The sequence below is a fragment of the Perissodus microlepis genome, chromosome 19, assembly GCF_051167445.1.
Source record: "Perissodus microlepis isolate ML-2025 ecotype Zambia chromosome 19, ASM5116744v1, whole genome shotgun sequence".
NCBI lineage: Eukaryota > Metazoa > Chordata > Actinopteri > Cichliformes > Cichlidae > Perissodus > Perissodus microlepis.
In genome coordinates, this window is record NC_140479.1 from 14,117,461 (window position 1) to 14,145,082 (window position 27,622).

Genomic DNA, 27,622 nt, shown 5'->3' on the forward strand with positions numbered 1-27,622 from the left:
TGTAAATGGGACACTGCAGCAGCTTTTGGCAACATGCAGAATTTGACGCCCTGGCCAAAGAACTGTACCATTTAAGAAACAGACCTGGGATGATATTTTTGTGAAAGCAGCTCTGTGAATTCAAAAGCTAAAACATATTAAATTCTTCTGCTGCTCATGCTCTCCAGGAAAGGAATGTTTCTCTACAAGACACCTCATTCTCACTCTGACTCCACCTGATTTGCGGTGATAACCCACTAATTATGCGCATAATAATTTAGCGAAATTTTCCCTTGCGAATCCTGTTGTTGCAAGATGACATCACCAAAAACAGTCCAATCAGTGAGTCACCTGTCAGTTTTGGTATGCCTTTTTGTTATACAGACCAAACTACAGGTTTCATAACTTAGATCATTATTATCCCCTAAGCTGAAGTAAGATAAAAAATAATTGCCTGGGCTCCAAAAGTGTCAGACTCCTTATTTATGAAAAAAAAAACAAAAACACATAAAGACCAAAAACATACTGCATAATGATGAATACAAAACTCAGCATACACAGCTCCCAGCTACAATTCAGCCCTGCGACTCATTTACAGGCAATTTCAGGCATGTTTAAATTTAGGTTGAACACTGAGAGCTCACAGTGTACAGTGGATGTTACGGGGAGGGACTGAAGGCTTCTTTACCATATCAATACCACCATCTAAAGTGCTTCAGTCCCTGATGTGAATACATTACCCACAGTTATATCAGCTGTGGTAGAATGAAATGAGAAAATGGTGGTGCTATTTCTGTGCGCTGTCAGCTGCATGCAGGCACAGTCCCCTAATTGCTCACCTTGGCCCTTGTGCAGCAAAGGCAGATGTGAGGAAAAACACATAACTCAACAACTGGCTCCGTGAATTAAATTAGTGACTGAAAAATTGATTTTTACTTTGCGTGTTCCAGTGAAACGAAATGCAAAATAGAAATCGCAACAGGCTTCACAGAGGGTATTATACGGTATTATACGGGCCTGAAGAATTATTTTATATCTTGATGAGGAGCAAATCCGACTGTGCATTGCGCTCATGTTTTGGTTTGTGCTTCTTAGATGCATCCAACCAAAACACCCCGAGACACGCATGCATTAGCAGCAGCAATCTAATTATTGCCATGTGTGGAGGAAAAGGATTCACTTGGTAACGTCTCAGGAGTGACGTGATGCCATAAAACCCTGGCTCACTCAGAAGGATTGGGAGTGCCAAGGTCTCTGTGGTTAGCTGTAACAATGCAAAGTCCTGTACTTGCAGGACTCCACCGTTTGGCTGCAGGATGTCTGTGGCACAAGACTGCCCTCCAGTGGAAGAGAGCAAAAAGAACCAGCTTTTCCACAGAAATGTGTCATTTCAAAAGGCCAGCACTGTTTCCAGTAAAATGGATTTGCTACAGAGTGGCTCGTTTTCAGAGTCGACTTTATTCCATAAAGATGAAAGCCACAGAATAAAAGCACATTACCCAGAGCGACATGGAAATGGACCACACAGGATATTGCCTCTGAGCTAGTACCAATCAAAGCCTTTGACATCTGGTTGTGTATATGTGTTAGAATCTGCCAGTCAGTGTGACAGTGGTCGGTTGAAGGCCTGCCTGCAACACATGACTGAGGGCAGATAGAGTAGTCAAAAGGCCTTGATTTTTTGGTTAGGATGTGCTGTTTAAATAAAATTATATGGTGGGGCTTTTGGTGAGATGTACCTCAGAGAGCAACTAAGCAAATAAGAGCAGATGTTCTTACATTTTTGGATGTGTAAATCCGTGAAACAAATGTCTGGGAGTAAGGGATATATTCTTGACTTGCTTATAATGAATTTAACTGAGTGGCACAGAAATATGTGCTCTTTGCATTGCAAATCCTCAAACTATCTTGTTAACCTAAGACCGCAGGCTGTGTGAAGCATTTTGGATGTGATACCGATGCAATATGTAAAAACACTCCAGTACAAGCAAAACTGATGCATTCTTATTATAAATATTGCAAATGTGTTGCATTCATTTACAAAAATATAATTGATGGAAATCATGTCGATCATGCCACATTTGGGGGTTTTTATATTGAACCGGTATGCCAATTTCACTCACTAGCTAGTGGAGGTAGAGATAATTAAACTTGCTCAATTTTTGCCAACCTCCAAAGTGTAACCAATTTCAAATTTTCACTCCACTTCAAAAAGATCTTGGTCTGTAAAAAAAAAACAAAAACAATTATCCCACACCTCGCTTGATGTGACCTCACTAAACACTTTCCTATTACATTCATAGTTTCAACCACTACTTTCAAGTCTTACTGATAATGGTATGATAATGATTTTATAAATTATAGTCCCATTAGAGTCAAAAAGGAGGATGGAGTACACTGTTCTTTGGGTAACTGCCCTTTTTCGAGTTGCTACTGCATTACTGTATTTTATCATGTTTCTTAGTTTTCAGTTAAATCATAAACCACTACCCCATTTCCAAAAAACGTTAGAACACATAATGGAAAAAAAAAAAGAAAAAACTCATGTACCCAATTTTTATTCATAACAAAACACAGAAGACACATCAACTGTTTAAACTTAGATATTTGAGTATTTCATTTTGAATGTGATGGCAGCCTCGTAAGAATTGTAACAGGCCCATGTTTACCGCTGTGTATCACAGTCCATAAATGTTTTGGAAGTGAGGCGAGCTGCTGGACTTTTGGAAGAGAAACTCTTGTCTGGTAGAGGATTCTAGCTTCTCAAATCTTGAATTTTTGTGTTTCATGATGCACTCAGTAGTTGAAAGGTCTGGACAGTAGTCAGGCCAATTCTGCAGCCAGATTCCTACTACACAGCCTTGCTGTTGTATGACACACAGTATGCAGTTTTAGCACTGGCTTACTGAAATACTACTTACTACTAAACTTAATAAAATATGCCGGGCCTTCCATGAAAAAGATCTCATCTGGATGGGAGAATATGTTCTTCTAAAACCTGTATATACCTTTGGCGCCAATGGTGCCTTTCCACATATGCAAGCTGCCAATTCCATAGATATTAATGCGCCCCAATACCACCACAGGTGCAGTCTTTTGAACTGAGTGCTAATAATGAGCCAAATAGTGATGTCCATGTTTTTTGCCAATCAGCATATCCTCAGTAGAATTTATAGGATGCATCTGCAGGTAATGCCAACTGGTGACCAGTGTTGAGTGTACTGAAATCACATTACAATGTAACACGTTACTGTACTAAATTCAGTAATTACATTACAGCTACAATCATGTTGTTACTTTTATTGCAAAAGTTCTTCAGCTATCTGCATGCTGGGTTGATAAAGAAGAAAACAAAACATCAAACAAACATGCTTTTTTCTAGTTAGCATGCTGAAGCGGTCTAGAACTTTTCAGGATACTATTTTTATTTTTATTGCACAAAAGGACAAGAGCTCATGGTAAAGTGGAAACTGCATTCGGGACAGAATTAACCAAATAATCTCTACTAAGTGTAGTCACCGAATGGGACCTCTCTACCATGATTGGTACAAAAATATGGTTTGCTTCTGTTGCTTAGCACTAATTAGCAGGTACTTAATGAGTGACGTCATGTTGGCTGCATCCATCATACACTTCATTCACATGGCTGTAACATTGGTTAAACTCAACTCTGAACTTTTTGATGCACAGTTTTCATTATTGTGTTTCTGGCCATTCAATCAATTCTTGCTTCATTTTACGTTCTTAGTCACATCACCCAAGAGAAAATTTTCATTGATCGAGTCAGGCTGCGACTCTTGACGCTATGCAATCAATTTTCTCATCTCTGGGGCTACAACAGTGGCATGAGCCACATGGGACACTTTGTACCTGTCACATCCCATATGTCTGCCAATTCATCTTTCTGTTGATACGATCATCTTGACTCATAAAATATTATTTGTTCCCACTGCACATGTAAAGTATCTCTTATGTGATTACAATAAATAGAAGTCTGAGAAATCGGATGATGGCACTACTTTATAAGGAGCGTCTTATTTCCACTTTTCTTCTGAGTCTTTGATAGACAAACATGTACCCTGGAGGATTCTCTGAGCTCACTGTGTAAAAATTAAACATATTCTTCATTCTGCTCACAAACTCCCAACTCAGCTGGAGAGATTAAATTTCATGCTAAAAGAATAAGGGTGCACACAGGAAGGTAATTAATCACTTGTTTGGGGGCTTTCTTTGGCTCTCAGTGCGTTCTGGCCCCACTCAGAGACCCCTTCTCCAAAACCATCATGACATTTTTGTAATTACACCTTTTTCCCCCAGTGTAAAGCAGCTCGGCAGCTGTTGACAAACTGGGAAGGGGGGGGGGGGTCAAACAGAAAGAGCATACTTATAAAAAGACTGAGCTTTAATGCATTTAATCCCACCAGTCACAGCAATGACCATTACACCACAATTTTATTAAGTTTGTAAAAAAATTATTTTTTTATCAACTTGTCAACAACACATGACAGAAGTTATTTCGGCAATACACTTTAAAGTGAATCATAAAAGCAAAAGTTTAGAACATAATGTTTCTGTATTGTTCAAATAGATATTTAGTATAGTCTAAGGGGGCACGCATCGCCTCAATCCTCAGCACACATTTTCTTTCCTAATTTTCTACAATGTTTGAATAGTGGGTGCTCATTTTAAAATGACCCAAGGTTCAAATAACAAAGGCAGTGAGGCCTGTAAGCTCACAATGAGAGCAGATGATGATCTTAAGCAAACAACCCTGGCTATAATCAGAGGCCCCGCCCACCTGCTGTTCAAATCTCAGGTTTGCGAGTGGCAGCCAATAAGAAAAAAGTCAGCTTAAAACAAGGGTTGCCTTAAAGGGGTGGGTTGAAAAGATACAAATGTGGCAGGTGGGGTTCCTAAAACTACTCAATGAATTGTGTGTGTCCAGATATCTTGGTTATTTGCATTTTTGTTACCTAAGAGACGGTGCTGGCACCTCTTGCTGCAACAACTGGCACAGAATTTCCTTCATGTTCCATCTGTGAAGCTTACCAGCTGCATGTCAAAGCAGAAAATAATCCAGACGTGGCTTACAACTATTATTGTTTTCCCACAAAAGTCTAGAATACTGATTTCTTTTTCCACCTGAGGGATGTCTAAGGGGAAAAAAGTTCTGGAGCTAGAAATTAGCATAATGGGTCTGCCTTAAGTTGCTCATTTGTCACTGAAATAGTTTTGTCTTGGTATAATCTAAATATTACCTTCATGTCAATGCCACTGATGAATGTAAAGCCATGGCAAAAAAAAAAAAAAAAAGAAAAAGTACACTATGACACTGTGTCATTATTTATTTAACAAAAATGAAGCCAAAATGGAGGACTGTGTGAAAACCTTGTATACCCCCTCACTGCTTCCATTGGAGTTAGAGTATATGTAGCAGCCAGGTGTTAATAATAAAATGCAGTTGACTAAATGGTCATCAGCAAGTATGAGCACCTCTCTAAAAGCAGAACTATTAATGGTTTGCTGGTCTGCAGCATTCAGATGTGTGTTAGCACAATGCCAAGGAGAAAAGACATCATGATTCTGGAGAATTAAATAATGCTATTCATCAATTTGGTAAGGATCATAAGTCCATCATTCTCCAGTGAGAAAATTATTCACAAATAGAAACATTCAAAACAGCCACCAATCTTTCCAGAAGTGGACGCACAGAGGGTCAGAATAAAAGCTCAGAGAAATTGCCCCCAAAAAACCCAAGATCTCCATCTCAAGCCTCATTTAGCATGTAAAATGTTGACGACAGTATAGTTAGACAAAGACTGAACAAATGTGGATTCTTGGGAAACATTTCCGGGAGAAAAGATTCTTCTGTCTAAAATGAATATGGTACCACAGCTTAGCTTAGTAAAGATGCAAACCACAATAAAACAAAGCACAAAGCATCTGGAACAATGTCCTCCTGACAGAGAAGACCAACATGGAGATGTTTGCTTTTGATTTTTGGCTTCAGCCAAATGTGGTACTGTGCATTACGGCCAAAGTATAGAGTCAAATGGGAGGCCATCTGTCCAAAAACTAAAGCTTGGCCAAAATTGACATGCAGCATGACAATGACCTAAACACATCAGCAAATCTACAACAGAATGGCTGGAGGAGAAAGGAATTAAAGTGCTGCAATGGCCCAGTCAAAGTCCAGACCTCAGCCTGACTAAAATACTGTGGCAGGATCCCAGAACGCTAATTAAGTTAATTTAAATGTAGCTTAATTTCCTTATCCAATCATCGAGCATGTATCATGACTTTGGCAGGAATTTTAAAACCTGGTAAGTAGATAATTTATTATGTCCTAATATGTAAAACCTTAGCATTTATAGAGGGTGTACTTTTGACCGTGACTGTAGCTTGCGGCTATGACATGGAGAAATAGCATTGGAGTGTTATGTAACAGGCTGGACATATCACACTGATCAAACAAACTTGGATCCTGAAGAAGAGTTTGGGGGGGGGGATTTTTTTCCAATCCTTGAAGGTCCCGGATAACAGAAAGAGCTAAAACAGCTATTCTCGGAATAAAGTGAGGGACTGTTTTAAGGCACGGTGCTCGAGCAGTTTGATGTATGTGTCTAAGTACGAGGCCAATCCCAAAAGTAAGGTCTTCTATTTTTTTTTTTTTTATATAAATACAAACAACCGTTTATTTTCCATAATATTTACATCATTTTAAAGTTTGAAGACTTATTTGTCTACATAATCGCCATTTCGGTCGATGCATTTTTGTAGGCAGTTTTACAATGCCCATGTCATACCTGCTCGCCGCGGCCGCAGAATCGCCTTCCGAACAAATGTTCTTTCAACCTTGGGAACAGGTGGTAATCACTGAGTGCAAAGTCCGAACTGTAGGGTGGGTGGGTGATGAAGTTCCAAAGTTTTGCAGGAGAGCGACAGTTTGACGGACGACGTGTGGACGCGCGGTGTTGTGGAGAATGCTTGCACGCACAGTGCGCCGGTGCGCAACTGTGTTTGAGGAACGAAAGGGGGTATTGTTGACTTTCTCACTCTCAACTCAGAAGCGCATTTCAGAACCGGAGAAGAGGAATGCTGAGCAAGGGCGCTAGCATTCTCCAAAAACTTCCATATGACATGGGTATTGTAAAACTGCCACAGCGTCTACAAAAATGTATCGACCCAAATGGCGATTATGTAGACAAAGAGTCTTCAAGCTTTAAAGTGATGAAACTATTATGGAAAATAAACGTTGTATTTCGAAAACAATAGGAGACCTTACTTTTGGGATTGCCCTCGTATCTGGGGAAATTGTATTATTTGAATGGATTCATTGTATTTTATTCGCTGGTAACCTGATGTGATCTGTGAAGCTTACCAGCACAACATCAGAGCAGAAGCTAATCCATATAACGTTAGTGAAACATGGTGACACGTCCTAATGACAACAATTCTAATAGCTCCCTCATAAGTTGGAAGACTGTTTTGTGCAGTCAGACACATTCAACTGCAGAAAACAAATCAATCATCAATCAATAGATGCAGCTAATTGAATATCAATAGTTATGACCCCCATCAGGACCTACCTGAGGCACAGACAATTACCTGGCTAATTGTAAAAACCAAAGAGGACCACACAAAAGCAAACCACATGTATTCAAACAGGCCTGCTCATTGAACATGCAAAATTATGCCTGGCCTAATTAATTTGCTATGAAGACTGGATTGATGTCGCCCTTCGCGATGCACACAACCAACCCATAACTGCCTCTGGTGTTGCATTCACAGGTTGGCCTCATTACCGAAACAGATGCTAATTCTGCGGAGCGGCTTCAGGTTGACAGGTGTGTGAGGTGTGTGCAGATCGTTCCACTCTGTCGGGCCACGCGTAAAGTGAACCAAAGCAGGGAAAGTTGAGAACACATCATAATCGCATGCAGAGACATGCTCACGAGAACAAGGATTTTGTCTTTTTAGAGCATCTTTTAATGATAATGAATTTTAAATGGTAATAATTGGTGTGTAGGGAGCAAGAGTCTTAATGGCTCGGGAAAACAAACCCTGCAGCTGAATTATGAAGTTGTTCAACTAAGCAATTTGTATTAGAGCTTCATAGTTTTTCCTTTTCCTCTGTTCATTAAGCTAACTGTTGACTAACTCCTTATAGATTTGTTTATGAAAAACACTCCATGACCAGAATTAGTGCAGCTGGTTCCCCAGAAGATGTTTATTCTTTTGGTGATTAACTCCATTAATATATTTAGTAAAAACAAAGAACTACAAAAGCCCCGCCTTCCACCATAAGTTCAGCACTCTTGTCAGATTAACGCTGGTGTGTTTCAGCACTTTGGCTCAGAGTCAATTTCTCTGCCAAAACAGCCTCACATCTTCTTTGTCCGTTTCTTGGGTCTCTGGTCAAAATCGTCAACCATCATGGAGTCGGGCGAATGGGAAGCATAGCTTCCATCAGATCCCACCCCTCCGGGTGAGGGCCCCATTACTCCTCCTGACTCACTCATGGTGGACATGGGCCCACCGTCCTCAAACACATCTCCGCCCAGGACCCCGTGGTGGTGGTGATGGTGATGATGGTGAGCCGAAGCTTGGCCTTCCTCGCCGTCCTGTGGCTCCACTTTTACCTGAGGCCACAGAGGGGAGTTGTTTGCCACACCTCCACCTTGGAAATGCATGAAACAAAGATGAATTAAGGAGCGAATTGGAATTTTTTTTAACCACTAAATGGGCAAATGGATTTAGTCACATTTATTTAAATAAACCTGCTGTAGTGAGAAACCTTGTCTTCAAGAGAAAGCTGAAGGAGCATGAGAGAAACCAGTTATGTATAACTTTTAAAATTACAGTCAATGCTTTGAAAACCTTAGTAAATGAAAATTACGACTAAACAGAACAATCATTCATTAAAGTATATGAATGTGGTTAATTCCATGCTGTCGCAGTTCTATAATATATATTAACTTCTCTTTGTGCTTGAAGTGACAATTAAGATTAATTAAGAATCCCCATTAATTAAGATTAATTTAAGAATTCCCATTACCAAACAAATAACATTGCTACAAACTACTATAAAGTTGCTAATGTTAAAAGGGAGTTCTTCCTCCCCACTATCTCCGAGTGCTTCTTATAGGGACTCATTAGGGTTCTCCCTCAAATATTGTCAAACCTTAGAACTGAGTTAAAGCTTACACACAACTCTGCAGTTGTAATTGAAAGAGGGTAATGCAACCACTGGGATCAGTAATGACCTGTTGTGGACACAAAGCATTTCAAACACTAAACTACTGAACTTGGAAATGACTACTTATCAGTCCAAGTGGTAGAAAACATTTGATTAGGGTGATCTTACCTGAGGTATGAGGAGAATGGTCTCCATCCAGCCCTGAAGCCAGCCTCTCAGCATTGGCACCAAGGACCCCCATTGGCAAAGCCTGGTCCCCGGAGGCCAAGTCAGCCTCAGGCTCCTCACTAACAGGGAAGGGAATGTCACTCATGGCCTCCACCTTGATCTTCGGGGACTTTGAGTCCTCAAGAGCTTTCTCTGGATTTACCAGTCGCTCGTATTCCTCTGATAGATCCTTACTGAGCTGTAGGAATAAGATATTTCTGTGGTAAAGTAAGAGTCTAGATGATGTAACTGTTAAGGGTTTTCTATGAAGTCATTCAGCTCTAATTCAATGTAGAAAAAACATACAGTTAAACAGCCAGAGATATGAAACAGATTAGTATAAGACTTTGGAGGATGACAAATTGATGTTGTCTCATGTATTTATTTTTAATTTCTATTTTCTTTCCAGCCTTACCTGCAGCATGTAGCTGTGATAGTCCTTGATCCTCACTTGCCAGAATCGCTGCAAGGCCAGGACGCTGCCAATTCCCACCTCATGGAACACCTGCTCCACCACATCTGGGAAGGGACTGGCTCCAAGTCGAGCCTCCCTGTCCACTGCCACCCGCAGCAGGCGGGTTAGACGCAGGTAATGCTCGTGGACCAGGTCCGTGAGCGTCTCCAGGACGCTTTCCTGAGCAGATTCGAAGCCAGCATGGGCCAGGACGGTCGCTACAGACTGATACAGTAGCTGCCTACAGGAGGGCCAACTCAGTTCTGTGACCTGTTCGCCTTTACCTCTAAAAACAGAAGAAGGAAGGAGATAAAGAATCATTGTTGACTAAGATTTATATGAGAAATGTGGAATACACAGAAATTTGGGATTTAGAGTCCTTCAGTGTCTAAATCTATTACTTCCTTCTCCCATCAGCTGATCATGATGGGAGGTGGTCATTGATTTCCCATGAAATTAATTTTTATAGATATAGAGGTATTGATTTAGAAAAGAGGACTGCAATCTGAAACTTACTTATAAAAGTCACTTTCAGGGTCGCTGTGACGGAGCTGAAAGGGCTGTCGGGGGGCTTTGCTATCCACAGGTAGCAGGTCATCTGGCATAACAGGTGGGGTGGGAGGGCGTAACGGCAGGTTGGTATCAGCCTCGTCCAGCTTGCTGCCACCCTCGGAGGATGTTGAGCTCTGACCCTGAGATTGGGCTTGGGCTGCTGCCAGAAGACCTCGGAGACGGCGAACGTGCTGGCACAGCTGCACTGTGTGGATGGTGAGGCTGCACGGCTCAGAGGGGATATCAAGCATTGTGGTGGGCCGTGGCCGCTGTGCAGAGGGCTGGTGCAAGGGAGGGTCCTGCATCTCCACGGAGCGAAACTCACGCTGGAGCAAGTCAAAGGAACTGCGACTGGGAGGAGCCCCCGCAGGCCCCGGGATCTCACCCCAGTAACGCATCATGACGACACAAGGACAATATAGACTGCAGTTGAGACTAAAACAGAAAGGGGGTATAGAAAATGTGAATGTGTTTTGAAAACATCAAGGCAACTATTGTTCATATTAATTTGTTCAGTATGAAACTGATTTTGTTTTAAATTCAAACGATTTTATTCTTTGTTTTCCTGCATTACTGTCTGGTTTGGCTTTAAACCATGCATTAAAATGTGATTATTTCACTGAACAAAGTGTGCAGCTGCCAAAGGAACACACCGAGCTTTGCTGAATCAAAGCTACCCTTTTGTCAGGTATTTTGTTAAGGCAATGAGCCTCTCTTAACATAATTAACAGTAAACCTATAAGTATTTTAGGCTCGCGTAAATTAAAACCTACTGTACAAAACAAAAGATTGTCACGTATTTCTGTTAAAACTCTTGTGATTTAGTTTGCTGGGATTTCAAAGCCTCTTTAGAGAGGGACCAAAACTGTTTTATTTCTCACCCTAACAGAAGTCTGTGAAGCTTCCTGCTATTTCTTGCAATGTTACAAGCATAGGTGTAATTTAAACCCCACTATTTTTATTTATTTTCATTTTACAAAGTTAGTTATTTACAAGAAAAACACTTGAACAATTCAATTTACGTTATTATCCTGATCCACTCTGCACCACCAGTATTGCAATTACTTTAAATATTCTGCAAGGCCAATCAACCTCAATAACGTCCAGCTTTCGGGTTGTACTTAAATGCCTCTTGACAAAATGTCTCTAAATAAAACCAATTCGTTAAATGTATACGACTCCAGTTAATTTTAGAGCAAATTACGCCAAATGTTGATCACAGGCGAACAATTTTAAACAAAGTTGAAGTTGTGAAATACTGGTTTTGTGAAAAGCTGAAAACGCTAACACAACATTTAAAAGATCTGTTACAACTACATTGTTATCTCATGATCACTTTTCGTACATTTGACATACTTTAAGGGCAACATTTATGATAAACCAAGACAGCGTGGCTAGCAGCCTCTCCAAACTTAATAACTGATGAAAGAGCGGCAGGATACATGTCTATTCGCTATGCTTTTATATGCCGAAAAGAAGATCAAACTGCATTGGTTCCTTTAAAGTCTGAAGTCTATGATTAACAAAAACTGATGTTTTTCGAATGACAGAAAAACGCACAAAATGTCTGTTGTCTGGCTGGAGTATAAAGCTGGGTTCCAGGACCTTTGCGGTTTGAGTTACTGATGCCCTCGTTTATTTTAACTCAACGCCGAACTACATATTTTAATGCATCACGAGCATGTTTATTAAACTAAATGAGGTTAAAAAAACACATTGCTGTTACCCTGGGATGGAGGAAACGTCTGCTGTTGATTGAATGTTGAAGAAAGCTGAACAGGAAACTAAGGGTTTTCGTCCTTGGAGGAAAAGAACTCGGGTAAACAGCTATGTTGAATGTTTAGTTCCACAACAAAACGTTCGTTTTGAATTGTACAAATTAAAAAATATATTCATGTAACGTGAGACTGTTTAAGAATTTATCATATCCTACGGCTTTCCTTCGATTTACATAATTGATCAGATGTAGTTGTACATTTTTAAAGGTTAAAGTACCCGGTCAAGTTTCAGAGCTGCACCAAATAAACATGGCCGCCTCCCCGCCAGCAGCAGACGTGATGGACACAGGCGACGAAATGAACTCTGTAATGGACTCTAATGAGCGTTTGGCACCAGAAAATGGAGAGGAAGCCGGAGAGAAAGACTCGGGTAAAACTAAACAACCAGAAGCGGATGAGCCTTTCAAGAAACCGGCTCTTTTTGCGGCGCCTAGCTTCACTGCAAAACGCACCAACGTCACTGCTCCGTCCAAACCCATCACAGAAAATAAAGCTGACGGTGAAGGCAAAACCTCTGAAAAAGGCCAAGAAAAGGACAAAAAGTCCGAGAAGGACAAAACCAAACCAGAAGCTAAACCTCGAGCGCTCACTACTAAAGCCCCCCAAGTTGGCAAATTACCCCCTCTCCCTTACACAGAGCCTCCCTGGGGTGGCACTGCTTCGGATACCCCGTACGCTCTTGAAATCCTAAAAAATGGCACCATAGTGGATCAGGTGCCATTAGTAGACAAGAGCTACTTTGTGGTTGGACGTTTACCTGTGTGCGATCTCTCCCTGGAGCACCCCTCAATCTCCAGGTACCACGCAGTGATTCAATACCGTGGAGAGGCCGGGGAGGACGCGGGCTGCATGGGAGAAGAGAAGGGCTTCTACATCTACGACTTGAGCAGCACGCACGGCACTGTGGTGAACAAGAACAAGATCCCACCGAAAACTTACATCAGAGTCCGCGTGGGGCACGTATTGAAGTTTGGAGGAAGCACGAGGCTTTTTATCCTGCAGGTAATGTCTGTTGTGGTGATCAACGATGACAGGGAGGGTCTCTGCAATGTCTTGATTTTAGCTGTTTGACACAGTGCTAATCTTGCCTGGTTGGGCTGATCAAGTTCTCTTATGGATTCCTTGCAGCTACACAAAATTGTTTTTCTGTAGAATAAACAAAGGAAATTGTATTATGATTGGCTATGGCATTTGAGCAGCATATGGGTGCGGCTTCTGTGTGCCTAAGTATAGCTATGGCATCATACAGATTAAAGTGTTGGGGAAAACTGTAAGAAATGCCATGTTTAGAGCTTTCAGCTTACATTACTTATTTTAAGTGCAGTTTTTAGCCAGCCTTTTACATCAGGGATGTTTTGGATGCATGAATGTGGAGAAGGCATTCAACTTCATACCTCAGGGCAGTCCTTTGGTCAATGTTTTTGGAGTATGACCCTTTATTATGAGTTATTCCAGTCCCTGTACTACTGCATGTACACCTGGTTAGCATTGACTGCACTAAGTTAGACTCATGAGAGTCCCAGGGCTGCACTTTATCAATGATTCTTTCCATAACTCTTATGGACAGAATTTTTAAATACAGCCAGAAGGTGGAGGGTGGCTGGTGGCCTGAGAATCACAACTTTCCTTTTGTGAATGATGTCAGCTGGCTTTACCGAGCAGTGAAATCCAGCTTGTGTTGGGTATGATGAGTTCAGTTATCTTGGGGTCTTTCTACACTGGCGAGAGATAGGATGAGAGAATAGACTGGTGCTGCTCAACATCAAAAAGAGCCAAAAGGCGTGTAAAGCTGCTCCTGTATGTGTGCTTGCTGAGGTGTTTCTGGGCATGTCCATTTGGGAGGAGATTCAGGACAGGCTACAAAGAACATTTCTTTTAACTGGCTTGAAATGCCATGCTGTGTTTCTAGAAGAGCTGGGAGAGAGAAGCTTGTGTGTTATGCAAAAAAAAAAAGAATCATCTATCAATCAAAATGACAAACATCCAGTACTGTAACTGATTTCTGCTTCATGTACCAGAAAAATGTTTTATGCATGTAAGATTTTCAGTGTCTAAAACGGTGTGAAGGGATATATTTTAAAAAGAGTAACATTTGAGTGTTGAGCTTCGTTTTCTTTTTGCAGGGTCCAGAGTTTGATGAGGAAGACGAGTCTGAACTGACAGTGACAGAGTTGAGGGAAAAAGCTCGCAAACAGAAGGAAGAGCTGGAGAGGAGGATGATGGGAGATGGTTCTGATGAGGAAAAAGAAGAAGAGGAGGAGGATGAAAACAAGGGCGATGGCAGAGTGTCAAATGAAGACTCTGGCTGTTCGTGGGGAATGGGTGAGTGTGTCACTGCTGTTGCTGGATGAAGCTGGAGTGTGTTACATGTCATTTGGTTTGATACATGATTTCAGTGTTTTGGGTCTTTCTCTTACCTTTCACATTACCTCTGCACAAATCCTCCCTGCAGCCGAAGAAGCAGCTCCAGAGGAAGACGAGAACGAGGAAAACCCCTTTTCAACAGAATTCCACGAAGACCAGGAAGCAGCCTACCTGAAGGACCCCAAGAAGGCTTTGCAGGGCTTTTATGACAGAGAAGGTGAGAAGAAGTATTGCAGGGCATTAAAAGACTGAAATTAAAATCAAGGAAATTAAGGTCTGTACATATTTGCTGGGAAAAAAAAAATCAGTTACTCCAAAAGGTGGAGGGTTATTTTTGGGCAAGTTGGCCTAAGATAGTTAAAAACCATACATCAAAATGAAGGGTCCAAATTCTTTGTTTGTTTTTTATGACCAACAGCTGAAAATCCAAAAAAGACTTTACTGTCTCATGAGATTAAAAAAATGGTTAAAGAATATACTAACTAGCAGTTAACTAGAACTCACAGACAGCAGATTCTGCTTTTTTTTCACTGAACTTCTTTGCTTGTCTTCTGTAGGGGAGGAGCTGGAGTTTGAGTATGAGGACAAGAACCACGGCACCTGGCTTTGTAGAATAAAGTAAGGGGAATAAATTCTTTTGTTTTTTTTCCAGGCAGGCTGTGAAGTGTTTATCGAGCTGTATGTGCTGACTGTTAATTTTTATTTATTTAAAAAAAAAAAACAAAAAAAAAACAGGCTGCCGGTGGACGACGCTATGGGTCGTCAGCTGGTTGCAGAGGTGACCCACACAGGAAAGAAGAAAGAAGCTGCCATCCAGTGCTGTCTGGAGGCGTGTCGAATGCTGGAAGCCAGAGGGCTGCTGCGCCAGGAAGCAGGTTTGTGTGCTCAGTCCCGTGTTGAGAGGACTGGAAGTTGTGTTGGAAAATTCAATAAGAGTTTCTGCATCTGATTTTCAGTGTCCCGTAAGCGCAAGAAGAAGAACTGGGAAGACGATGACTACTATGACAGCGATGATGACACCTTCCTCGATAGAACCGGCACAGTGGAGAGGAAAAGGCAGGAACGAATGAAGAAAGCGGGAAAGCTCGAGGAGCGGCCCGAGACCTATGACTCACTGGTAAACATCTGCATAGTTTTATAAATGACAGGAGCGTAAAAACAACAGACAACAGTGAGAGCATCAACTGGCTACTGTCTTTCAGGCTGTTTTCTGAAAGTTTTAAGGACTCCACTGTCTGTAAGGGGACCTATTCTGTAAATTTCCAGCTCCATATTTATATGCTGGGCCATGGTGCCGTCCCTCAGTTCATCCTGTCTAAAACAAACTTTCTTAGCTCCTTGGCTCTCTTTAACCATCTTTCTTAGGACTGGCTTCCTTTCACAGACAGAAAAGCAGCAGGTGGGTGGAGCCAGAGGTGCATGCCTAAGAATACCTAAATGGGATATTCTGTTAGCCAAGAGTAGGAAAATGAGTAGAGAAAACTCTGTATTTAGTCATGTCTAATATCAACATCCAGAACTTGACATTGTTAAAAATCTTTACACTTTTGTCTTCGGTTGGTCTGGGATAGCTAGGTCACCTGGTAAAGGACATCCGTTACCAGGCCCCACTACAATCTCCACTTTTTTAGAGAAGCTGGTGCTAAATAACTTGTAAATTACCTGTCACTGTCATTTTGTACATTATCACAAATTTCTAAGCCTCAATTATTCATTGAAGTCCTAAGAGCTTCCAGAGTCTGCTTCGTGCACAATATACTCAAAAATGATACTTGGCCATCAGATAGACGGACATTGTAGACATGTGGTCGTGTCCTCCATCATCATGATGTAGCTCATGACTGTGCCAGCTCATGCAGTGCTTCTGTCGTGTCTGGCACCATGACAATTCTGCTTTTCTTTGATGAGACATGAGAAAAAATATTAACAGTATTTTGTGAAAGGAAAAAGGTTGCCGATGGTTACTGGCTCATTTAAAAAAAAAAATTCCAGGTTCTCACTAACGTTGGTTAACTCAGGTGTTCTTCCTGTGTTACTGTGGACGATTTATACTGGTCTACATTTCCACCATCTGTATAGCGCAATTGTTAGGTTATTGTTCAATCACAACAAGAGGAATTCTGGGCTCAGATCTCCTGGTCTGCTTACGCTAGCATCCTCCCACAGTCCAACACATGTAAGTCAGCTTAAGTGATTATTAGGTAAATAGATCACATGTGTTGAAAATATGGTACATGACTATAGGTGAACAGGTGAAATGTGGCTTATGTTGTCAGTGAGACTAGAAGAGCTTTATCTAAATGTCCCTTTTAATGAAGTTTACTCATGTGTGTCCAGGACTTGTCTGTCCGCAAACTGAGAAGGAGATTTTATACCTGACAGACAAATCAAGAGCATTTAAAGCATCATCAGCCATTATAACACATCTAAAGAAAGAAGCGATTTTCTGTATGTGTCCGTAACTGTTGATTATTTTTCTGTAGGTGGCCAAACTGGAAGAGGTGGAGAAGGAGTTGGCAGAGACTCAGAAAAAGCTCAGTGCTGGAAAAGGAGGTGAGCTGTGATCACCTGTTCACACTTCTACAGACTTTAAAAGGTCCAGTCTGTAACTTTTCACTCCTATCAGAGTCTTTGACGTCATCGACTGAGGACTCGCTGGAGGCCTTCATGACCGCAGTGAAAAGCGAGGTAGCGATGGACGCGGTGGAGCGCAGGAAGCTTCACGTGCACATGGCCGACTTGCGGAAAGATGCTCAGAGGCTCCGCAAACTGGTTGAACTCACGAGGCCAGCGCAGATGCCCTCCTTGCTGCCCGGGTCAGACGAAGCAGCAGTTTTTAACCTAAAAGTTAACTTTAGAAACGTGTCAGATTGAAGTTGATATTTTGATCTGTCTTGATTTGATAGCAGCTCAGAGCAGAAGTCGAAAAAGACCCTGCCGATGTTTGGAGCCATGAAGGGAGGGAGCAAATTCAAACTGAAAACTGGTACTATTGGGGTATGTGCTTTTTGACGTGCTTGCATTTCCACTGAAGTTGGTGCTTTTAAGTTGTAACATGCATGATATGAATTCTTCAAATACTCCCCTACCAGCTGTGACTTTTAAATGTATTATATGTAAGACCTGCATTAACTGTGCATCCTTTGTACTCAAGGTTCTGATCAGATAGAAATAAGTTAATATAAGTCAAGGGTTTCCTGCATAAATTGAGCCTTTTAGGGTGACTACATATGAAGTCTGGGTTAAAACATAATAACTGCACAATTACTAAAAAGCTTGATAGCTAGCCAGATGGCGTAGCAGACTTGGGAAAGGCCTTGCGCTGTAGTAAAAATAGATGAAGGATAAAGAAAAGAGAGCACTAAGCAAGGAGCTCATTGTTGTGCCTGTACTGGACTTTTACTGTGGGCCAGGCTCAAGTTACTCTGCCCATGCAGCAACAGCAAACCATGGGAGGCAAAGGTAACTGTAATGGTGCAGGGTTCTTGTAAGGGATTTCACTTATTTGGTTCTTGTTTTTTTTTGGTCACTGCCCTTCTCCTTATTTCCCAAATTGTACATTCTCTCCACGAGAATGAGAGCCAAGCACAGGAGGTGAGGAAGACACTGTCAGACTTTCTGTCCTTTACTATCTTAAATAACTGATACAACATGAATAAAAAGGACCAGTGGCTTTAAGAGTCCTCCTCTCACCTTGGCTTTTACAGTACAGTTGTTAGTTACACCTCTTTTATATCTGAAGATAAAAACACTGTTACACAATTGAAAATGACAAACTCCAGTGCATCTTCGATAATGGCTTCTCTGGCAAGCCTCCTTTTGCCTGTGCCCTCCAAATCCATATTAGGAACTGATACGTCCTTCAGCATGGCATTGTGAGAGCGACATCCAGGCCACAGGCAGTAGGATGGAGGATGAAGGAGGCACCTCTGCCTGCTTTCCTTGTTTCCATTTCCTGCCTTAATTTGTGGCCTTTATCTTCCTACTAACAGAGCTCAGTTGTTTGTTTGTGTGGTTTGTTTTATTTAAAGTTTTTTTGTACTTAATAAAATACTGTGATGCTAATTTTAGGTCATAGCACCCAGCACTAACTGCATTGTCTTTTCTCTTGCAGAAGTTGCCTCCTAAGCGGCCTAACCTGCCTGCTGAGCTCTTCAACATGAAAGAACTTCCACCTGATGGGGAAGAAGAGGAGGAGGAGGAAGAAGAAGAAGAAAAAGCACAAGAAGGGGAGGCAGTGGCAGACAAAAGTGAGGATAACGATGAACTACCTGGTAAAGGTGTTGCTGAGGCTGGCGCATCGACATCTAAAGAATCGTCTCCCTCTGAGAATAAAAGAGATCAACTCAAAGTCTCAGAACACCTGAAAGGTAAAAGCACAAAAACATGCAGAATGCCTTTTTTATGTTCATGCATTTAATTGAAATTTTTCTTTAAGCCACTGGATGGCAGTAAACCTGCAATGCATGCTGCTGTCATACTGTAACGCCTCCTCGTACATATAAACAGATTAAATATGTCGCAGTGAAATGCTTAGATCTCCTTCTTTCATGTTCTATTTTTTGCACTTTAGGTACAAAGTCAAGTAATATCTGTCCCTGTGGCTCATATTTAAAGTCTTAACAGGATGTGCTGAATCGTGCGTGTCCTCATTATTACACACTTTATTTCTGTTTTCATGCCTTCATGTCAGATCAAAGCCACAAACACCATAGGAGGAGCGGGGAGTCTGAAGCAGCGGAGCAGGTTCTCGAGCATAGCAGCAACGAGCCGGCGGCCCTTTCGAGTCCAGGTGTCGTGTTTTATTGCTTTAAAATATTTCTCTGTACTCTCTCTTAGATGTAGTGTTAAATCTTCTTTCCCCACTGGCATTCAGTAAAAAGCAAAAAAAGATTACCACAACCTTTATAACACAAATGTCCTTTTTCTGAATTTGAACTTTATTGCTAAGACTTTGACGTCTGAGTGACCTTTGCAAGAGTCGAGGTGGAGGAATGCAGTGAGGGCGTTTATTTTCTGTTTGGGAGCAAGATCGCAGAAAAACGATCTGGATGATTGTCATGAAACATGGTGGAGACCTGGTGCATGAAACACAGAAGAAGTCTTGAGCTTGTCCTTAAAATGATAGTATCCAGTTGGTATTATTGATGCTATTTAATTCCATTCTTATAAACAGTACATTTGCAGAATGACTGAAACTAGCCCACTTTCAGTCATTGAGCTAATGTACTGTTTATAAGATTGAGGAAACCTGCAGTCAGCTGAGACTGAAGAAGTCACTTGGATGAGTGACGAAATGATTCTCCCACTGAAAACACTACGTCCAGATGAACAGAATCAACCTTTTGGGATTTACTTACCTAGATGATGAGCATGCATCAACTACTTGGTGCTCCACCACTAATTTACATTACTTGCATGTCCCCAGAGTCCAAATCCAAAGGTGCCGGCGAGCCAGGGACAGACCCCAGCCCCAAGAAAAAGAAGAGAGCGATAGGCCCCGGCAGGGTAGGCCCATACTCACAGCAGTAAATGTATACCTGTACAGTTTATTGCCACATGAATGCATAAAGCGAATTTCCTCGTCATGTGTCTCCACAGCCTCCTGTGCAGCTGTCAGCACAGTATCCACAAGACGACCCCGATTATTCTGTGTGGGTGCCTCCTGCAGGTAAACCTCCTGAGCTGTGTGACTGACGATCAGCTGATCACTTCCCTGCATCACACTCAATCTTGTTAAGCAGCAGGAACAGTAGCGGTTAGGTTAACCCTGCTGTTGTTTTAAGAGATAGAATTACAGCAGTTCTTTTGACTCGCTGACACCGGCGGGGTTGCATATTTCCTCTGCTGGAATGAAGAAAGGCCCAAATATTTTCCTGACCAAAGGAATCAAACAGGCTTTCATGGTACATTTGCACAGCTGAAATAGCTGCAACATTTTCATTGTTTGCTGAGGAATGCAGATCAAAGTCACAATTAAGGGATACGATAAGCTTGAATTGCATAAACAGCTGCCAGATTGAGCTTTTATCCTAGGTCAGATTTAACTGCACTGCTGCGATTAGGTTAATGATGAGGTATGCAAACGCATGTGATACTCCTGTTGCCCAGTTTGACAAGAATTTGCTTTTTAGTTTCTATGCGTGAGGAGGATGCACCTTTTGTGTTTACTCGTGTCTTTTCTTCACTTGTAGGTCAGACTGGAGATGGACGCACACACCTAAATGACAAGTATGGCTACTGAGGGGGAAACGTAACAGAGCTCTTCTGTTTCTCCGCAAGATAATACCTGCAGTACAAAGCCTCCACTCTCCTTAGCCATGACTATTAACCCCCTCCAGCCCAGCCCAACCACTGCTTAACAACACAGAAGCCTGTAACAGAGCGGGACGGGCTGAGACAGTAATGCTGCACGTTTTTACTTCTCTCTCTAGGAGATTATTCGAAACGGCACACCGTTTGGGTTCACATTAAACAAGCAGAGCGCACTCTGGGCAGCCAGTGTGCTGGCACTCTTCCCCACTCATAATAATGGAGTTGGGTAGCACTTGAATTTTTTACTTTTTAAAGAAAAAAATTAAAAGGAAAGGTGGGAAATTTCAATTGAATTCTATAACATCTGAGCAGAAAATATGAGGAGACAGAGCAAGAGCAGCAACTGATCCAAATTCAGCTTTCTAGTCTTTGGCTGCTCCTCTTGCAGTTAAATCCACCTGACATCCAATCTGTATCCCTCCCCTGTTTGGCTTCAGTCGCTTGCTGGCATAACCTTTTTTTTCCTCCTCCAAAGGAGTGTGTGTAGCAGGGAGGGAGAAAGAGGGAGAGCATTGGAGCAGCTTTTCTGACCATCTGGACACTTGGATGGCTTACTGGATGAAACGCAAGCTGATAATGACTCAAGCTAAGTGGAGTGTGTGTGTCTGTATCCATTCAGACACACACACAGAGCCCAACCTTCTCAAAGTTTTTTTTTGTTTGTTTTGTTTTTTTGGGGTTTTTTTTTTTTTTTTTTAAACAAGATTGCCTTTATGAGCGAGTTAGCGGTTGGTGTGTGTTTGCCCGGAGCAGGATTCCTCGCTTTGCAAAATCCCACTCATTGCTGTTCTCTTGGTTTCCTGCCAGACTTTCCACCCTCTTTCCTGTTGTCTTTGCTCCAAACACAAGTTAATAAACTGTATTTTGTTACATAAATGTATAATAAAATTGTCTGTACATAACCTCAGAGCTACTCTGTTTGTTTGTTGCTTTAGGATGATCTGAAACTTTCCCTCTCTGGGGCTCCACTTCTCACCGAAGCCGGTTTTGACGTCAGACTTTCTTTTTCTCCCTTTCAAGCTCCCTCTCACACACACAAAGAGCGTTTCTCTGGCCGCGATTGAGTACAAAGAGGCTTCTGGTCTTGGCTGTAGGTCTTTGCAGTGACCTACTAATCAGCCGATGGATTCCTGAAACACAGGGAGACCCTTCTCAGGCACAGTCAGCATGATGAAACATAAGCTTTAACACAGGAAAAAGTAGCAGATTAGATTAATAAATTCTTGGATTTTCTTTTGTCCTGTCAAACTAGAGATCTGAAACCATCATTTTTGAGAAAAGCCCTAGAATCATCAACAAGGATTTCTGCTGAATACAGTGCCTTATGTTTTGTTCGGTGGTGGTTTTATATAAGCAACAACTTCCTGGATTTTGTTTTTGCTGCCAGAGAGCACCTGTCAGATCAGCCTTCAGAACCAGTTAGCACTTCCTTCCTTAGAGGTAAACTGTAGTTTGGGGTTGACAGCTGGCCAGGAGGCAGTGAACATAAAGTGGTAGAAGATAAATATTTAAATAAATTTAACTTTTGCAGAAATCAAACTGAAAAAAAAAAAAAATAATAATAATAATAATAATAATAATGTGGCTGAGCAACTTGTCCTGGGTGTAATTTTAGGCAAGGTGGGGATTTGTCTCTACCTCTTTACATTTCACCTAAACCAAGAGTCTTCCATCAGCAGAAAATATTTTACTGGTGTTTTTTTTCCCTCCCACTTTCCAGGTGTTGCACAGAGGAGAGCTGGTATGCAATTCACTTGTGAGCTTTGTTTTTTTTTGTCATAGGTTCCATTTAGAACTTTTTATTGACAGAACTAGTGTAGCCAGTGAGCAGTGAGTGTCCGCCTGTTGGCTTCATTTAAGTATTAGGCACACCACAGCATCACAAGCCACTTTAGGTGCGCTTTAATTTCATGCATTTGACCTGGAGCAGCTGAGAATTTGTAGCAGCAGCCTTGTAGCGATGACCTTCAAAACAAACTTCCGTTTGTGTATAAGAAGCAGCTGCTGTGGTGGTTGAATTTACTACCACTAAGGGAAGACTTTGTTTTGTTAAACTACAGCTGACAAATGGCATCAACATTAGCTAACTAATAGTTTATTGGCTTCACTGTAAGAAAAATTAAAGGCTGTATGTGGGTTTAGTTAAATTGACATATGGTATCATTGACGTATTTGTGAAAACAAACATATTTGATACTGTATATCAGCAGGTGTAAATGTAAATATTTATTTAAGCCGTTTAGCTGTGTGCATGCCTATCCATTAAAAAAAACTGCTTTGCAAGCGCGCCCTGTTGTACCTCAGGCTAAACTGCAGCCAATTTCTGTACAACGTGATTAATGGGAGGAGTCGCCGCTCTCTACAGATCTACCTTTGCAGAGTGCTGCAGGGATTTTTCTTTTTTGGGGGTTAAAACTTTGCGTCACAAATCAGAAATCCAGATCCATCTGCTGTGGCAGTGCCTCAGGAACAAGGGAACAGCCAAAAGAAGCTATTGGTTACAACTAAAAGTTTGGATCCATGTTTTGTTCAGCAAAAGTTTCATAATCAATTATTGCAGAAAATAACCTTAAGGGAAATAAAGAAAATAAGATATTTTAGTCCTAAACCAAGGCCATTTTGAATCTAAAATTTAATCTCAATATATAAAACACCACAATCAACATCAGTTGTCCACTTAAGGATTTACGACACCATAAACTCTCTCAAATGATAACATGACATTGTTAAACTATGAAGGGGGCTGCTGCTTCAGAGTATTAACTGAGCACGCTCCTGGTCATACTTCTCACCTGATGTGCTGACTTCAGGCATGGAGACAGTGGACCTTCAAATGAAAAGTGCCCTGTAGCTGCCAGAGACCCAGACCTCATCACCAGCAAGGATCCTTCACACAAGGATAAACAGTCCAGAGAATCCCATGAAGGTGAGCTTGAATTTTCGATCCAACCTTAAATACTCATAATATCACATAAAAAAAATAAAAAATAAAAATCACCTCCTAAACAAGAGGCCACAGGGCATTTATTGACTAATTTTTGTGCAACAAGGGACGAAAACATGTCACAATGTTACATTCACTTCAGCAAAATCCTAGTTACAGTGGTGACATTTCGCGTTTAATAAGTTCATCAGCTCAGTTCTCGGGGCCGAGATCGACCCCAAGTTTCATTCAACACAACAGGAATGTCATTTCAAGGCATTAAGAGATCTGCAGAAACACTGGGACATCTTAATTACACCAGTGGTCCTCTTCTACCTAGACAGTAATGAGGTACAATATTGGAGAAAAGAAATGGCACACTACAAGTAGGCTATGCAGAACACAGCACCGTGTACACTCGCCGAATGTGCAGCAAACTATTCTCATCCACATACCTCTTTCTGCAAAGCAGTGAAATTCATGCAAGGAAAGAGGATACAAGTACTGAACTTTGACCTGGACTACAAGTGACAAATTCATTAAGAAATGTACATCATCAAAAGGTCAAAGGTCGACTATTCAACTACAGCCATACATGTTTGTTATAGCTCAGCCTTACATGACCTGCATATTCAATAATACATCCAGAGAAGCTTTTTTTAACTTAATTTCAAACAGACAAATGTGACCACTGATGTCAGAGGACTCACCTCGCTGTGTTTTTATGAAGCTATCACATCAAAGGAAGAAACCCTGGAAGCATTTGATTGTCTTACATGCATTATTTCCCTTGAATATTGTGCTGAAAACTTAAGTTCAGTTGGGCCATGTCCGTTTCCGGAGCGTTCTTCCTCCAATCACAGGATTTCTAAAACCTGAAGCATCCTCAGATGGGTTGTGCTGGGCCCGCTGTTGATTTCAGGTAGAGAGCGACGCTCAAAGTGACAGGGTGGGATTACCTGAGTGTGCAAGAATTCGACCTTCAAACAAACGCTTTCATACCAGCCGCTCGTTGGTCTAAGAAGGGCAGACACCACAAAAAAAAGCAGCCGTCTGGGAATGAAGAGAGGAGTGGGGAGGATTATCTGGTGGGAGGATGTTTCCTTATGAGCAGGGAGGATCCTCGGACGGACTCAGAGGGCTGCAGGGGGGGACTGTGCTCAGGGAGCGGAAGGCGAAGATGGAGGGGTCGTAGGTGTACCTGGGCGGGGGACGACTGCCTGTCAGGTTCTGAAAGACAGATAGAGAGAGCATGTGTTTGGGTGATTGCAGCCTTTGGTAACGATTACCTGCTGACCTTAAGAATTTTTAACATGTAGTTTTGTTAAACTTTAAATCTACAAGGCCATCAGGTAGAGTTAGACCCAAACTGAGCTGGTGTTTCTGACCAAAAAAAACCATCCAAGGGCAAACGCCAGCCCCTGCCACTTCACTGCCTCCACTGTGGGGTGTGTGTTGCTCCAAATACGAGCAAGAAGAGGCCCAAGCAGCAGGGGATGTGAATACCTCAAGACAGCAGTCATTCTCATGTTACGCAAAAGGAGGTTGGGTAAGAGACCCTTGGAGATCCGTAGACAAAAGCAACCGTTAATGAACCTTACACAGGTTCACCTACAGAAACATTTCACTACTTTTAATCTTGTTGGCTTTAAGCCCTCTTAGAGTCATATTGGTTTGAGATTAACTAAAGAGCAAATGCACCACTGGCTCACGATCCATCACAGTTCACAGGTCATTGCACATAAAATGACAAATGTGACGCTGAGGTTGAGCACAGTTTGGGTGAAGACCCAATAGGTTGCTAGTTTAGCTCATGGGTTTAGGAGGCGACCACACGCCGCAGTGACCCGAGTTTGATTTTGACCTGTGGCCCCCCGCTGTGCATCTTCTCTTTTCTGTTCATCTTCACTGTACTATCTGGCAAGGGCAAAAAAAGCACCAAAAACTCATTGACCAATGCTGAAGGAGGAGTAGTGATCCCTGTGAATTATGGATGTATCACAATGGGATGAGCTAATGAGAAGTTCACAACACAAACAAATTCAAATAATAAATAAAATCAGAATTTTCTTGATTTCATGTTTGTTGAAAACAAAATCTGTGAGCAAAACTAGGACTTGCATCAGTTAATCACACGACTTGAGTGTCAACAGTGGCCTTTTTGGCAACGGTCACAATGCATCTCCTCACTTTCAGCCAGCAATGAACTTCTTGTGTCTGCTCCTAGATTTCTAACAGTAACCCAAACAATAATCCATAACCCAATCCTATCTGGACTGAGTTAAGGCACTGAGGTAATGCTTTCCACCCTCAATGATGCATTTTGTGTTGCCCAAGTGCAAAAAAGCACAACATAACCCTCCCTTGAAGGTTGAATTCCCTTTTCTAGCATGATGGAGGAGAAAAGGGTGACTCTACCAGTAGTTCAAATATAAAGAATGACTCAGCCTGACAGCTCAACAGTTATGTAGTGTAAATTAGTAGTAGTATATACGTAGTTGCAGATGAGGTCACTCAGAGAGACATCGGGTGATCCTATTATAGTCATTGCAAGTCCATGTAAAGGATTTGTTTTCACATGTGCAGTCACTCAGCATTATAAAAAGCACAGGCGCTACGAACCTCCTCAAAATGACAACAAGGAAGAAGAGGAGCTGCTGTGTCTCTTGTGTTGTTTTAATGAAGAATTGCAAAGATGTGGGTAGTGAAAAATGTCTTCACACAAAACAGCTCTTTGAATTCAGTGCACACTGGTCCCCTTATAATGACTACACGGACTCACAAAAAACTGGCAGGCACAAAGACATCCACACTCTCATCACTCATCACTCTCCCTGTTTGATGACAAAAATCACTGACCATAGTGGGCCCGAGGCTTCAATTGTAAGCAGTTATGTATTGTAATCTATTACTTATTTACTTTGGTGTAGTATGAATGGTCATGGGGGAAGTCTGTATCTGTGCCATCTTGTGGGCCAGATTGGAGTCTTGGGCTGGGCTGATTCTGGACCCCAAGCTTTATGTTTGACAGCCCTGGTTTAGAGGCTGGATGTTTCTGGTTTGCATAAAGTAGTCTTGACGACTTGATACCTGGGCGCTCGATACGTGCGACAGAGTGCAGCACACATCAGGTTAAACTGACAGTCTGTGGAGAAGTGTGGAAATGCTGGATCCTCAGGACACATCAGAGCAAAGTGAAAACTCAACTGGCACTGCTGGAAAGTTACTGCACCTAATTAGAACATTTTCACGCTATTTATTTATTTATTTATTTATGCACACTGCAGGTTCAGTGACATAAATGATTTTCCACTTGCAGAGACCCCTCTCTGAGCTTCTCATGGCTCTAGAAGGCCTCCGTCTAAATTTAGCCCTCGTCATTCTCCTCCCTACAGGAAACAACAGGAAATGACTTTGTTGGATTTGGCAGTGAGGCGGCACTTTCTCCCTCAGAGCCCGCCAAGGAGGGAGCACATTTCTTCAGAGACAGACTTGTTGCAGCGAGCTGATACCATGGAAAAACTGGAGCGTGTGCTTATACAGAGAGCTGTAAATTGGGAGACCGATGCATTAGAGTAACTAAGTGGATCCCCTGAGATGCAGGGAGAGCACCCGCCGCTGCTAGAAAAATCACCCAATAACATCAGTGCATGTGAAGCTACAGGTGTTGCTATGACTTCAACCGACATCTTCAGGGGTTCAGCTCTACAACAGTAACTCAGCAACAATTCCCATCACCACTTAGAGCCGCTCTGTGTACTCATGTTTGAATAAAGAGCCGAAAAAAAAGAGAGAGAGAGACATGGAAAATCTCACTCTGAGACTGAGCCACAGTAAACTTGATGGATGTG

General features: G+C 41.9%; 3 protein-coding genes across 4 annotated transcripts in view; 1 reads left to right on the forward strand and 2 right to left on the reverse strand.

Annotated features, from left to right (window-relative positions):
• Positions 1–8,181: 8,181 nt before the first annotated feature.
• On the reverse strand, positions 8,182–12,447 carry supt7l (SPT7 like, STAGA complex subunit gamma). Its single transcript, XM_084913899.1, has 5 exons — positions 12,118–12,447; positions 10,356–10,826; positions 9,801–10,125; positions 9,347–9,584; positions 8,182–8,659 (listed from the first exon to the last, which is right to left on the reverse strand). The coding sequence occupies exons 2-5, from the start codon at positions 10,790–10,792 to the stop codon at positions 8,364–8,366; spliced, it is 1,296 nt and encodes a 431-aa protein (XP_084770025.1). The 5' UTR covers positions 10,793–10,826; positions 12,118–12,447; the 3' UTR covers positions 8,182–8,363.
• Positions 12,404–21,750, forward strand: slc4a1ap (solute carrier family 4 member 1 adaptor protein). 2 transcript variants are annotated; one of them, XM_084913898.1, is made up of 14 exons: positions 12,404–13,171; positions 14,293–14,491; positions 14,622–14,750; positions 15,091–15,151; positions 15,269–15,408; positions 15,490–15,650; positions 17,017–17,086; positions 17,160–17,349; positions 17,440–17,530; positions 18,648–18,903; positions 19,227–19,325; positions 19,962–20,041; positions 20,135–20,204; positions 20,728–21,750. In XM_084913898.1, exons 1-14 carry the CDS (start codon positions 12,419–12,421, stop codon positions 20,775–20,777), a joined length of 2,349 nt encoding a protein of 782 aa, XP_084770024.1. In that variant the 5' UTR covers positions 12,404–12,418; the 3' UTR covers positions 20,778–21,750. The 2 variants fall into 2 exon arrangements, with proteins under 2 accessions (XP_084770024.1, XP_084770023.1); XM_084913897.1 differs by having other exon boundaries at positions 12,418–13,171; positions 17,443–17,530.
• A 2,100-nt stretch (positions 21,751–23,850) lies between these two features.
• LOC146365616 (uncharacterized) overlaps positions 23,851–27,622 on the reverse strand; it is a 31,496-nt gene continuing 27,724 nt past the window's right edge. Inside the window, exon 5 of the mRNA XM_084913900.1 lies at positions 23,851–25,001. Within this exon, the coding sequence (XP_084770026.1) occupies positions 24,876–25,001 (126 nt within the window). The 3' untranslated portion in view covers positions 23,851–24,875. The remainder of the gene's footprint in view (positions 25,002–27,622) is intronic.